Raw genomic sequence first — 15,750 nt, forward strand, 5'->3', positions numbered from 1 at the left:
CTACAGCGCCACTAGCGTTCTAGTACTTATGCTTCTACTGTCGGAGACATTGGATGGATTTTGTTTTAAGTGCGATGCTGTCATTTTTTAATATTTTTTTGAGTTAACAAAAGGAAAAGTGATACAAAAATGGATCAACGAGGTGGGCCCAGGGCCGGTTGTCATCGCTGCCACTATTTAGCAGCAGCATTGAAGACATTGGTCGATAGCCGGAAGCTTTCGATCTAGATTGTGCTTCATAAAGAGCAGTAAATTTCGGTTTGGAATCGGAACATGATAAGCGATGGGAGCATTACGGGATTACGGTGGAACATTCAGGGGGTTATCCGAAGTGTGACAATCTATACAAAATTTGTGGATGCTTCATACAAAAAGTGTGACACATGCGGGAGGGGGGTTGAAAATACCCCATTTTAGCGTTACGTATTGTAATGGAGTGTAGAGGAGCCTAGCAATTTCGAATTATTATATATTTGTTCTGTGTATAGAAATGAAAAACTTTTTTTTTTTCATTTTGTTCATAGTTTCATTATTTTGTGATACTTCGTGGCATCATGGTGATATTTGAATGAAAATATAAAGTGTTTGTTACGGTCACAACAATCATTTTTGAATATAAAACTCCCAATCACTTAGGGCACCAGCATCCTCATTTACTGTTTGCTGGAGGTTTTCAAAAACCTCTACATGATCTAAGAACAGATGATTTTGTTCAAGGACGTTGGGCAGCCGATGTCGAATCAGGTTATGTTTTACGATTCTTGATACCATCATTTTGGCTGGAAGCGCTCAAGTTTTTTTAAAGTCTATTAAATATAATTTAAAATGCTAATATCTTTCTTAACTTCTGTTCTATACCAGTTCATGTGTAATTGAAAAAATATCATTACCTTTAATTTGTATTGATGAATAGCTTCAATTTGAAAGGAGAAGATACAACTTTAAACATAACTTCTTCATTAGCGAATTCTGTTCCTATGAGAATGTATAGACCGTAAGTGGTATATTTCTTGAAACAGATAATACTTTATAAATTATTTTTACGGACAGTTTTTATTTCCAACTCTTACATTGTTTGTGCACCATGTATAATAAAGCATTGCATCACTTGTCATAATTGTTTCGGTTTCGTACAATACAGGCACAATCTTGGGCACAATTCGAAATCTGTATATGTTCCGTAAATTTTCACTCAAAAATTGAAACTTCAATATTGTTATTATTTTCAATTTTATGGAAATGTTTGCATGCGTTGATGCAAAAGTGTGTGTTTCATAAAGAACATTGCACACTCAGCTTTTTTATTTTTGCAGCTCGGCAAAATCCGCACCAGCCGTGTGCTCAGAAAAAAAACCTGTATCCCGTCAAAAATTATGTTTGTATGCTGGGTCTCGGCAAATTATTTGCTGATTTTCAGCAATAATCGGTAGAGACCGGTAGAGTGATAACTAATGAAATAGCAACATATGAAAAGGTGTGAACAAGTTCGCACTTTCCAGGTTGCAACTATTCAACATTCCAGCTCATATAATTACTAACACCAACGTCATCCAAAAAAAAAGTCATGCTTGCTTTTTTTTATTTGTGTTCTTCGTTGTTGAAATATTGAATTGACGTTGAAATGGTCATTTTATTATTTTTATATTCATCCTCATAGGATTCGTTCAATGATCAAAATGATGTGATAATGTAGATTAGAACAATCTAAGTAGGGAGGGGATTTTTAATTTACGTTTGCGCTGTATCGTTTCAGAGAGCAAGCAAAGGCACCTAAACCTTGGCTAATTAGCCAAGGTAAGGCCAAAACCTTCGCCCCATCCGAGGCATATGAGATGTTTTAATGTTCCAAATCGTTCTGGTGTTTCAATCAAATGGTCTTCAAAATCAACCACGATTTTCAATATGTCCTCAGCCTCAGCATCATGCCGATTATATCCTCTAAGTATATTTGGTTTACTTGCAGTCCGTTTCTAGGAATATGAGATCTTTTGAAATCTTCAACTTACTTAAGTTTAAATCAACCTCGATTTCCGTGATATCTTTACCTATCAACGGTATCAACGCTGTGATGGTAATCGAGTATATTCAAGTATTTTTTTGTAAATGCTTCAGCCGAAATTGACAGCACGCTAGCAATGGATAGGCCGAAGTGGGTTTTATTTTTGTTTGGACACGCATTTTCAATTTTTGTTTTGTTTTTTTTTTTTGTTTGGATAAACTAAGAACTTTTTTCAAACAGGCGAAACTGTATTTAACCTTGAAATTTGAAACGACTTATACTCTCTCCATTCTACGTTACTACAAGACAAATCGTTTTTTTTTATTTCTGTTGGGCACATATGTAAGTTCACCAAAATAGTTTGAATGAAGAACACAATCGCCGTTACAAAATTCAAATTCAGAATCCAGTACGCCCATTTGAAAAACAGTTCCTAGAAGTGAATACATATAATGGAGTTGTGTAAGTTATAATAAACTTGGGCAGTGTTGTTTGTTACAAACAATAATTGGATGGAGCAGTACGATGGTTTGCAGTTAGGTGATAATTTGAATACACTGTTCGAAGAAGTAAAAAGATTGTCATTGGCACAGTTGCGTTTAGGCGAATTGAGAAAGTTTGAAATCCGATTTTTTTATTCTTAGGGCGAATCAGGTGCAGAATTAACGGCGGATTGATATTGAGCTAGATAGTTGGGAAACGTTTTTGAAGATTATTAATCATAAATTTACGACTAATAACACAAAACAAGAATTTCTATACAGTGTGCCGGTAATTGGTCCATGTGCCCAAGTAGTGTTTACCCTATATTGGCGAAGACATAAAATGAACTTTTATCCATGAATTAATATCAGTGATGGGAAATGTCAAAAAAAAAATCATGAGATTGCTATTGGGTACTAATTTGCTGACGTCTCAAATATCATTCCTCATTTCTCACTTGTCACTACGAAAAGTGGGAAGCGCGAAGTGAGTAGTGAGACGTCTCACAACCCACTCCGCACTACTCACTTTTCACAGCCTCTCTCTTCTCACTTCTTATTTTTCACTTTTCGAATATCCTATTCGGCCAAATGACCCTTTCGGCCAAATAACTCTTTCAACCAAATGACCCTTTCGGCCAAACGACCTTTTCGACCAAATGACTTTCGGTCTAATGGTCTGTTCGGCCAAATGGTATATTCAGCCAAACAATTTTCGGCCTAGTGGCATTCGGACAAACGATATTCGATCAAACAGCCCTTTTTCATATTGTCCATATAGAATTAGAGGCGAAAGTATAGATTTGATAGTTTTGTTAGGATCTGGCAGGCATGAAGAATGTAGGGGGAGATCCCTCAGCGCTGGACTCCTCCCAATACCGGGCACTTCTCACAACGACCCCTGCAGAAGTCCCTCCACCATCTTATGTAGTACTAAAGAAAGCTATTGAAAAATGCATGGAATACCAGATCCTCGTGTTGTAAACTTTGTACAAAATTAAAAACTGAACAAGAATGGCAAAAATTTCCATGTTTCCATGTAGAAGGTTTGAATCAACAATATTAAAATCAATCGAGTGTATTCTGATTATATGGAGATGGTCAATATTGGCCATATTTTGAATTACAATCATGCAAATCACATACATTGTACACAATACATTATACATACATTACATTGTAACTGTGTGTAAAATCAATTTCTGTGTTCGGTAGTTCCCCCGTGAAGTCCCCCGGGTCCGGACAGTGAAATTTTTCATGTGATCAAATAGCCATTCCTTACACCTGTTTTGTTAAACTTACTCCAAATCAATTGTTTCTTCTTGTTAAGGTATCAAAAAGCCACATAAATAAGCAGAAGCAAATCTGGAACATGTCATTGAAAAAGGTAGGAATTTGGAGTAGGATGTAAAAAAAATAGCTGGAGGGAGAGTCAAATAAGATATACAACTAGTCAAAACCATGTTTCCATGAAGTTTTGGAGAGTAGAATTATAATATTTCATTCATTCATAATCGTTTTGAATTTTATTGACATGCGCCATATTGCGAAATTCTCATATACTTGTGATTTCATGAAACACGGAGTGAATCCAAGTTTCAATAGACTGAATTACAGTTTCCAATTCCGTTCAAAACAATAGTATATGGATTTAACTATTCTTACATTTGGTTTACATGCTGGAATCTAATATTGTATATTATACATAAAATCAGCTTTGTTTGAAATTATTCGGCTCTCGTATTCCGGTTGAATTGACCGGCTGGGTTAATAGTTTTGTTAGACATTATTCACTTTAACTATTCGAACGAAGAAAAGACAGTGTAAATATATCAGATTTTTGAAAACGCATATATTTATTTTAAAACTAACCAGTGTCTTTGCCATTTTTGTTTCAAAAATGTCAATTCATAATAAGCGGAAAATCTATTACCGCAGACTAAAACCATTTTTTAAAAAATATTTTGCTGGTAACAAATAACCAACCGTTGGAAAAAGAGTGTTACACCTTAAATAAAAAGTCTATGTTAATAATACAGCAGGCACTAGTAACTATGGAAACCATTAGATTTCTTCAATTTGCTAAGATCGCTTTGACCAGTTGAATACCGTGGATAATCAAATTTCGGACACACTCAAACTTCGGACACTTCAATTCGTATGGCAAATTTTCTGAAATATTTCATCGAAATGTTTCGTCAAGCTGGATCGGAAGGACTAATAGTTTAAGCTTGTTTCAGTAAATTACATTCTTATAAGACATGTTAAAACAATACGACGAAATGATTAATAGACAGTCTGAGCTGTGCAGTGAGAATTGTTTTCAGTTATTCTACTCGGTACTGTGCCGAAGTTTAAATCTTTGTGTCCGAAATATGAATCCAATCCCGCCGATGTCCGAGGTTTGAATCAAACAGAAGCCGGACATTTTTATAAATTGCAAACATTCTTGGCAATATCTTGCATATATTAAATACGTAGTTCAAAGATGAATACTATACTTAGTGATTGCAATGGTAATTTAAACGGTGTGATTTAAAATGTGAGTAAACAGGATGATTGTATATCAGAAAGTGCTTAATAGCCTATTCAGATTACGATCTTTAACGAGATATTTGACATGATAATGAGAATCTTGATTTCAAAGTTCACTCATCTTATTTTCATTTCATTTCTGATTGTCAATTATCACTTCAAATACCTCGTTAAATGATCGTAATCTGAACAGGCTATAAGCGTCCGAAGTTTGAGTTTCCACGGTATATGTACGCATTTTCATGAATTATTATTACAAAAATGGTATACCGTGGGGCATCGAAATCCGTACACTTGAGCACCTTAGTATATGAAAAAGTCATTAGAAAATAGGAATCGAATGTAAATAAAACGTTTGTCATTGACACATGAGCATGGAGGCCTCTACTTTTGAAGTGTGACACATTTACTCATTAAAAACTACGAAAAACATGATAAAATAATGAATTAAATTCAACTATTCCCGACTCGAAATCCGTCCACTGTGGAGCAAAATGAATTTTCGGGAAATAAGTGGAATTAAAAATTCAGACGTGATGCATTCCTGTAAACTCACAAATGAGTTAGATCGCGCGGGAGCGTTCAATGATTAGGATTTATGAATGATTTTACCAACACTGATAACGAATAAGAAAAAAATATTTTACGGATACTAGGCGATTGTCTGCGACAATCATTGAAAAACATTGCATTTTTATGATATTTCAATTGTTCTGGAGTTCATATTACTCCAACAGAATTACCATGTTACATACTCATTATGGTCCACAGAAAAATAAAAATAGTAGTTTGTGCAACTAGTTGCAAAAAGATGATTTTTTCAGCACGAGTTGTACGTTTATCCAACGAAGCTTGCCGAGTTGGATAAATACTACGAGTGCTGAAAAAATCGAGTTTTGCAACGAGTTGCACACGCTATTTTTTGCAATGACGAAAAATGGGCTTTAATATGATAAATCTGTACCAAAATGGTACAATTTTATTTACTTTACATGACCAATATTGCCAAAAAATCATTTTACTTCAGGAAACAAACAGAATCCATGTTATCGTGCCTCATTGTGTGCTCGACAGACAATAAGGCGATAGATAAACCTGCCTTTGGAGAATTTGATGTCATGTCCATCAAATTATTTCATTTATTACATGACACCGAGAATTCACTATTGAACACTCATCAAAGCCAATTTAGCTAAATATCGTCGTGTAACTATTGTTCTAATGCTGGTTTTCTATTTTAGCACCCAAATGAGTGCTTTAATGGATTTTATGCAACCCATTTGAGTTGCTGATGATGATGATGATGATGATGATGATGGTCCCGCCACATACCCCTACAAAGGTTTGAGCTAGACGATTTATCTTTAAGATAATTAATTGAATTTAATTTTTCAACAATTTAATCAGATTTGCAAAACAAAACAAAAACGATCTGATTACCATCACAGATATAAATTTCTTAACTTTCCATTACTATCCATCAAAAATATTAAATGTAAAAAACTGTTTATTTCATCTACAGATTCTCATAAGTATCAGTAGTGATGCTTCGAGTGCATAAAAATGCAAAACTTGTGATACCTCTCGCACAGATTTCAAAAGTTCCACCAAGAATCGCGTTTCATGTAATTACAAGTAACGTTAGCCACTCGAAAGCATCAATAATAATCTAATAAACTATGTCGTTGTCAACAAAATCAAAACTTGTGTTACCGCTCCGTCGATATCAAAAGTTTCGGTATCAACCGCGGGAACCAAACTCTACTAGATAGCCTATTACTAATCCGCAGAATCATTGAAACAGCTGAAAAAGCGCAAGTCTGTACATAAATTTAAAAATCATTCATATCTGCTTTTCGCGCGCGAGACTCAAACTTTTGTAGACTACACAAGAAAAAGGTCAAATTACAATTACGTCAATAAATATAAAATCCATCATCATCATCGAGGCGAACAAAATAGTTTATTAGTGCCTCAATAATTGTCAACACAATTGTCCAAACAAAATATCCGTAGGTCAAACTTCGTCAAGATACAATAATTAATGATTTTTAAAAAGTCAACTAAGTAGCTGCTTAAAATACAGCTTTTACGTGTGAAACACAAAGTCTCTTGAATTGTGATAATGTCGTTGCACGTTTGATATGTGTAGGCATCGAATTGAAATCATTGATACCTTTAAAAAAACAAAGAATTTTGTGAAGCTCCATGCAAAAAGTTAGGTGTTCTTACATCTTCCGCGTTTCTAGTGTTATATCTATGAATGTCACTTCCTCTTTCAATTCGATCACACAAATATCGAGGCAGCAAACCATTTACTACTTTAAAAATGAACACCATTGTTAAATACACAATTCTTTGCCTCACCGAGAGCCACTGCAATGCATCCAACAAAAAGGTGAGGAAGTGAATCTGTTACATCTTAAAATCAAACGCTGAATCATATGCTGCAAGCGCTGCAATCTCGATATTTGTGTTTAATTTGCTAAAAACAAAATGGAAGGGCAAAAGTCCAAGTGAGGAGAGATGATTGATTTGTACAACTGTATTTTACTAGCTGTATTTAATTCGTTTTTCAGTCGACATAGGATCCCATACTTCTTGGCTATTTTCTTGATGACATTGTCAATATGTTGGTCAAATTTCAATTTATCATCAATAATCACGCCAAGATATTTAATTTCCCGTACGCGATCAAGAGTCTCGTCATCAATTTTCACAGAGACATTATCAATTGAACGATTTCATGAAATTACCATATACTTTGTTTTACTAATATTCAATTTTAACTGTTTGTACTTCAACCATCTACTTAAAGAATGCAAATCTTCATTCAAGTGTTCAATCGCTTCCTCCAGATTTTGAGCTGCAATGAATATTACAGTATCATCAGCAAACAAATTAATATCACAATAACGTAAGACCCGTCGCATGTCATTAATGTACATAATGAACAAAAGGGGCCCTAATACACTTCCCTGTGGTACACCAAGGTCATTCTCCACGGGACACGACACATAATCATTGAAAGCAGTCCGTTGGGATCTATCAGACAAATAGCTTTCAAACCATTTGTATGCAGAACCCGAAATTCCAAAGCGCTTAACAGTTTTCAACAATAAGGGCCGAGAAATTGTCTCAAAAGCGCGTTTGAGATCCAAAAACACAGCTAGAATAGTATCTTTACGCTCCATATTTTCTTTCCATTTAGATAATACCAAGTTCAATGCAGTTTCACAGGAATGACCTTCTCTGTAACCTGATTGTTCCGGTATTAACAAGTTATTACTATTTAAATATGTAATTAGCTGGCCTTTCACTACAAGTTCTAAAATTTTCTCTAATGTGTGCAACATGTTGATGGGACGAAACTCTTCGGCTTTAATCGTTCCAGCAACTTTTTGTATTGGAATCACTAGTGATTCCTTCCAAACATGCGGCACGTGCCCAGTTTGTAACGATTCATTTATAAGGTCCAGCAAGTTGTGTCCAATGACATGAAAGCAATCTTGAATAACTCTAGCATTAACATTATCAACTCCAGCCGTTTTACCTAAAGAAAAGCAAATGTTTTTAAGTTCTTCAAAAGTAATAGGGTGAAAACAATCAAATCGACAGTTAATATTTATCGGCTGTTTTATTTCATCAGGCTCATCCACTAACTCGATATATCGGTTAATGGATAAGACACTATTGACGAAATAATCGTTGAATTTAGATGCAATTTCTTGTTCTGACTGTTCTAATGTGCCATTAAAAGTTATGGACCGCGGCTTGCAACTACTAGGCTTTAATAATGATTTCAATATTTTCCATAACTCTTTGCTGTTGTTTTGCTGTCCATTAATTGATTGGTACAGGATTTCAAAACGTTTGTGAGAACAGCTGATCTTTCATCTATATTACCGGAATTTTCTTGAAAATCCACGTTTCTTTCGACAAGACCCGAAATTGTTTGTTTAGAGTATTTTCTCCAGCACTTCATTTTATTAAAATTACTATCATTACTATTATTGTCGGTAACATTAATGACTAGCGTTTCATGATCGGTTACTTTTAAATCATTACTCGTTTCGCTAGTTACAGAATCAAAATTTGTATACACATGATCAATCAAAGTTCTACTGTGCTGGGAAATACGCGTATAAGAATTTACTTTTTGTTTTAAATTGAAAAATCCGCTAAACGTTTCAAATGATTCGAATTGGAATCGTCACACCAATTGATATTAAATCACCAGCAATTACATTTAATTTACTAGGATCTATAAATGACTCAAACCAGTATTCCAAAATCTCAATAAAGCGCTGGTCACTTGCACTGGGAGAGTGATATAAAACACCATAATTACCCATCTTCATGCCACGTACAACTGCAATGCCTAAGAACCAGTTTCCATCACAAACTTCGTTTAATTGAAGCTTGAACTGAACTGATTCTTTGACATAAATAGCAACACCGCCAGTGTGTCTAGAATGTGATAAACAAGCAGCTACACTATAACCCGGAATGCTATATTGATCAAATGCTTCAATATCGACTATATGAGTTTCAGATAGAAACACTAAAAATGGACGTTTATCTTCTACAATCTTACGTAATGCAACGTAGTTTGTAGACAAACCCGCAATATTCAAATACAAAATATCGAATTTGCTCACATTTCTACTAGAACTTGGTTGCTATTCATTGAAACGTAAGCTGCTCTTTTTCCGTTCAACTAATCGCTTATAAACACTACACTCAGTACTGAAGGCACTGTGGTTCACGTCCAATTTCATTTTACGTTCGGAATTCATTTTTATACAATTGACACATTTCAATACAGTTGACGTGCATTCGGATGTCTTGTGACGATCGCTGCACTTTGAGCACGCAATGCCATTTTGCAATCCGTACTCATGTGCCCAAATTCTCCACATTGAAAACATCTCAAAACACTAATTTCAGGAACAACAAGGCACCGATCAAACCTTATGTTAACTTTTCTCGCGGTCAACAAACAACTATAAGTCTCTTTATCGACTTCAATAACAACATTGTTCTTGTTATATTTAAAACGTGGATTTTCATACATTCTTATTACTTTAACATTATTTATTGCGATGTCTTCATTCTGATCTTTCAAAATCTGAATGAATTCATCGGAAGAAAACTTATCGCACATTCCCATCACTTTTAGTCTTGGCACCGATGAGGGAACAACAGCATCATAGTTTTCACCCATATGGCTTTGAATGCCATTTTGCACAACAGCAACATTAAATCCTGTTGCACACTCAGCAATAATAGAGCCGTTTTTCCCGTTTCTAAAGTTACTGATCCTGTGTGTTTTTGGATCCAGTTTACTATTCAAAAATTTCCGAGTATCATCGCTACTCTGGTTGGACTCTTTCGGTTTAATCACAATGACCGGACGAGCCTTACGAGTGACCTTTACTTCCTTAGGCGCAGTGACTTTTTTTCGTTACTTTAACGTTATTTTTCCCAACATTACTTTTAACAATATCCGCGAAACTAACATTTTCTGGCATTGCAATATCAGATGTATCGTCAACATCTTGTACCTTACGCTTTTTCGTTTTGGGAGTCAAATTAGGCCCCGTAGCCTTTTGCGATGTACCTTGCATTTCATTCATTACAGCTACATTTCTACTCGGGTTAAATTGAAAAAATGAACATTTCATATTTTCCATTTCTTTGCTGATCGAATTTTTGAGACCATTAACAGCCTCGTTCAAAACCTCAGATACATTTTTCTGTAATTTCTCAATACCGATTAACAACGCGCTGTCTATTTGGGCGGTAATGTGATTCCGAATATCACCGATCGAATCAGAAAGAGAAGAAAGTTTCTTCATCTCTTCATCGAAACGAATGGTATTCGGAACCTGTACATTCTGTCCGTCGCAAGATCGACTAGATAGACAGTCACAACACTTGAAAAAAACATTTGCATTCTCCGTAATCAATCTGGCCGCTGCCTTCGCTTCAATAGGAGAGCAGCGGGCATGAAAATCGTTGATTGCGATCCCCACTTTGCACTTTTCGCACTCCATCCTCTACACAGCAGTGGACTCAAACATGCACAACACGATCCACAGAGACGAATAAAAGAAATAGGACAAGCAAATTAACAACAACAGCTTGCCGCGCGAAGCTATAGGTAAAACTATGGCTTCACGGGATGCTGTGTTGAGTAATAAATGTTAAATTAAATGAAAATTTGGCACGGAGGCTAAATGCCTCCTACTTATCCTGATACAGTAACAAAAAGGGCACACGATAGAAGTATTTTTCCCGCGGCACAAGTTCACTTTCACACGCAAAAATTAACTTTTCTTTCCGCACAGAGGCAAACAAACTATGATGTCCACCATCACCACACAGAATGAGTTGCATAAAATGTTTATTGCATAATGTTTATTAAAGCACCCATGTCATTGGTTTGGAAAAGTAGGCCGTTTTATCACTCAAACGCCAACTGTAAACCAGGTATTATGATCAGGAATTGCAAAAAAAATCAACCCCTTCTTTCCACGACTTTTTCTAAAGATTTCAATAGGAAGGAATCTCCTTTGAAAAAATTAGTGGAAAACGAAAATTAAAGTTTTGGATTGTTAATCAATACTTACTTGTTTGTTTTATTATTCAATATTTACACAAAATTGATTAAGTATAAGAAGTCTTGTAAAACCATAACCTTGTGCCAAATGCCTTGCTTTTTGTTGTTGAAATAATTCGAAGGTAGGATTTTTTTTCGAAATTCGAAAAGTTGGAAGATGAAAATTTTGATGGAGCTCTACAGTAGACTGGCCCAGGAAACAAAAAGTTGTCTAATTCCACGGGGCACCCCCAGGATTGTGTCTTTGGGTGAGAAAATCAATCTCTTAAAATTTCAGCTCAATCGCTTGTTGCATAAGCTGGCGCATTTGATTTGAAGTTTGTATGGGGATTTCAGCCAAAATGTATAGGAAAATACACCTCCGTCACTCATTCCATCTGGAAATTGGTTCTGATTGCTCGATTGACCTCAGAATTGCAAAAACGGCAGTTGGTATGCTACAGAACAATTTCACAGAACATTGTATGATGATTAAATGAACTTTTATATAGTTTTCGGCTGATGCGATTCGGTCAAAAACCCAAAATACACAAATCAGCTCCTAATAAACCAGCCGAAAATTAAATAAAAGTTCATTTAATCATCATGCAATGTTCTGTGAAATTGTTCTGTAGCATACCAACTGCCGTTTTTGCAATTCTGAGGTCAATCGAGCAATCAGAACCAATTCCCAGATCGAATGAGTGACGGAGGTGTATTTTCCTATACATTTTGGCTGAAATCCCCATACAAACTTCAAATCAAATGCGCCAGCTTATGCAACAAGCGATTGAGCTGAAATTTTCAGAGATTGATTTTCTCACCCAAAGACACAATCCTGGGGGGTGCCCCGTGAAATTAGACAACATTTTTTTCTCCCCATAGTAATCTGGGCCAGTCTACTCTACAGCTTCCATGAGAAGAAAAAGGTTAAACGATAAAAAGAGTGATTAAAATGTGGCAAATATAGCCAATATGTGACAATAAGTGCAACTGTTATTTTTTTAAAGATGCTTTGTCCAAACTTCTAAACTATATTTTAGAACTTTGGGTTGTTCTACATAAATGCTCAAGATGCGATTATCTTTGAATAAAGGCTTGAGCACCATTAATTTTTGAACATAGCGTTTTTTTTGGGCACTTCAATGGCAATATTAATCACCTGAAAACTTTGCCCACTGAACAATAGAATTCAGGTGCCTGAGAAAACCAAATCTTATCGTGCGGTACATCAGTTATGTCCGTTTAAAAAACTTTATGTAAACTTTGGCATCATTTGAATCGGTTTAACCCCGGTAGAAAACCAAAGTGTAAAACTCAATAAAATCCAATTCAACGACTCACCATTTTTGGAAATTCCAATACATTATTACTCCATTTATCACTTGGTCACATCTGGAAATGCTCCGAAATCGATTTCAGCTGCGCCGTGGACCATTATCCGAATCAAAACTAATAATGCGATACATTATTTTACATCAATTCCCCAGCACTTAAAAAAGTTTCAGCGATAAAAGATCGACGGACCGAAAAGTTTACTGGGCCAAAAAGCTTTCAGACCAAAAAAAAACTTTTTCGGTTAAAATTTTTGGGTGAGACTTCAGGGATGAGGATACACTTTACAAGTTAATATAAACCATTTACTTTTTACAGAAGCATGTTTGAAGCCGAGAAAGGCTCTATTATTTACAAGATGGATTAATTTAGGTTTCGCCTTCACATTATGCGAGTCGTGTTGATTGCAAATTATGCAAATAAAAGGACAATGAGGGTTTTTTTAAACGAAATTGGATCCACACGCTGAATATTGTCAAGCAAAACCATGTAACATCATCAGAGAACATGTATTATGTTTCCATATTGCAAAAACAAACCTGCAAAATCAATATTTGCTGGAATGACGACGGGAAATTGATTGGACGGAAAACAAATGATGATAACCCGAAGCGAGTATTCAAAACGTAATTAGCAAACACGCACTGCACATCATCTACCCGTCCAACATGCATCAATCCACTTAGAGTCACGACAAATTCGATTTGCATGGCTAAACGAATAGGATGCATATGGTACCATAGGCCGTTCAGGTCGAGCGAAATGGATTTGTGCTTATGCGCGTTTGCAGGCTCAATAAATCCAAGCTTACACGATAGGATATGTAGTGGAGGAACATGTGTACTCACTTTGCAAAAGTAGATCGCTGTCCCAAGGGGTCATAGTATCGACTATGATATTGCAATCGTGGCTTTTGATTAGGGTGCAGGTGCAGTTCGCAATCATCACCGATTCGTCATCCTTCTCCATGTAGGAGTATCCCTCGTTCAAAACGATGATTTCGTTAAGCTTCTTCTCCAACGCCATCCTTGCAAACTATGGGACTATTCTTCTGCAACACAACGATGATGACGACGACGGTAGCGACGACACAGTCCAATAATGTTGTTGCTTTTGTTTTCAACAGTGTTGGTGCTTCTTGCACACTAAATACGTAGATGACGCACCTCAATGCAGTGTGAGAGAGGGTGGATCCCCCAGCTTGGGAAAATTCCTCCACACAAAGTTTGCAGGGCGCTGGCAAAAATCGACTCCACCAAAGGATTTCACCACGAATTAAAATCCAAACTGGCCAGGTCCGGAAAAGCGGCTTTGACAAGGAAGGTCCAGTAATAGTACGCGTAGCTTGTCCCGGGGACTTCCGGTTCAACGCAAACCGAACATTCCAGACTGCATTCTGTGCCAGCTGTTATACTTCCCACGTTAAAATTTTCTTCTTTTCTATTGCTTTTCACAGCACTTCACAGCATTCCTTTCCTTCTTCACTTCGCGAAAATTTCCATACACTTCCACTGTCCAGACAGTACACCATACACTTGATATCAATCTTCTGGAACCGTAGTCCACCTATTCCATTAACGGTGGGGACAAGCTACGCGCACTTTTACCTCGGCATACGATCATGCCGAACGACCAACCTTGACTGAATGCGAATTGAACTTGCCGATTCTCGAGTCCATCGAAGGAGAAGGATAAATCCGCGACGTCACACTCGCGAAATAAGGATACAGCACCCGATCAACACCAACACATACCCGATAAGTACGTATAGAGTCACAGTCAGGTCGCCGGCGAGGAAAATTTATGCGCCCTACGCAGGCACTCTTCGGCACTTCGTGAAACCCCCTTTTTCCGAACGATACAGCAGCGATAAAACTTCACTAAAACGATTCGCTCGCTCCCGCTCTTACTCTATGGCAACCGTGAAGAATCGGCAGTCCTGCACTACAGTTGCGCAAAATTTCGCAGAAATTATCACTCCAAAACACACAACCATTTCTCACCGAGGAGTTCTCTCCGGCGCTCGTGGGAATGCAAACCACCCTCTCGCATCAGAAGGGTTTTCCGACCATGGCAACGTCAAGTAGCGTTTTCCCGCTACAATTGTCTGCGTATGTCGGGATATTCGTGCGATGAACAATAACACTTACCACCCACCAAAAATGTTGGTTGAATACTGAGGTGAACACTACCGGGCAGAAGTTTGGATACTACCACTGAATTCACTCTCTGAATTGGTATTGAAATTTATCCCTAATACTGCGCTTTGACAGGGCAAGTGAGTTGAACAACTCAGTTGAATTCAATATTACGTAAGCACTTATGGGCGGAGCGGAGGTCTGTCGATTTCTTGCGCATCAGATAAATAAAAAAATATTTATATGAAAGAAATCTTACATGGAGAAGGGAAGGTTGGAAGTTGAAAAACATGTTTAAAAAACTTGATTCACTTTTTTGATGGCTACATTTTGTGGCATTTGTACAGACCATAATTAATTGTGCAAACATCGAAAATACCACATGTCTCATGATAAAGGAATTCGAAGGTTTCATACAATACTGGCAGAACTCAAAAAAAAAATCGTTTGATGGCAAAACACGGAAAACAGTATGAAGTTTCATCTGACAAAGACCCAGGTCGAAATTCAGTATATAAAAAATTATGCGTATTTCAAAGTTTGACGATTTTTCGGAAAGTTCATATAAATCCATAAATTTGCGGAATTTTTATGTTTTCTCGCTGAATCAAAATCCATTTGTATCAACACTTACAGAAAAAACCGCGTAATTCAAAA

At 36.5% G+C, this 15,750-nt stretch overlaps 1 protein-coding gene across 1 annotated transcript in view; it reads right to left on the reverse strand.

The window, feature by feature from the left end:
* LOC134212366 (metallo-beta-lactamase domain-containing protein 1) overlaps positions 1-15,072 on the reverse strand; it is a 306,305-nt gene extending 291,233 nt beyond the window's left edge. The window contains exon 1 of the mRNA XM_062690142.1: positions 13,804-15,072. Coding sequence (XP_062546126.1) covers positions 13,804-13,981 — 178 coding nt within the window. The 5' untranslated portion in view covers positions 13,982-15,072. The remainder of the gene's footprint in view (positions 1-13,803) is intronic.
* Positions 15,073-15,750: the final 678 nt, after the last annotated feature.

The sequence above is a fragment of the Armigeres subalbatus genome, chromosome 2 (genome assembly GCF_024139115.2).
Source record: "Armigeres subalbatus isolate Guangzhou_Male chromosome 2, GZ_Asu_2, whole genome shotgun sequence".
In the NCBI taxonomy this organism is placed as follows: Eukaryota; Metazoa; Arthropoda; class Insecta; order Diptera; family Culicidae; genus Armigeres; species Armigeres subalbatus.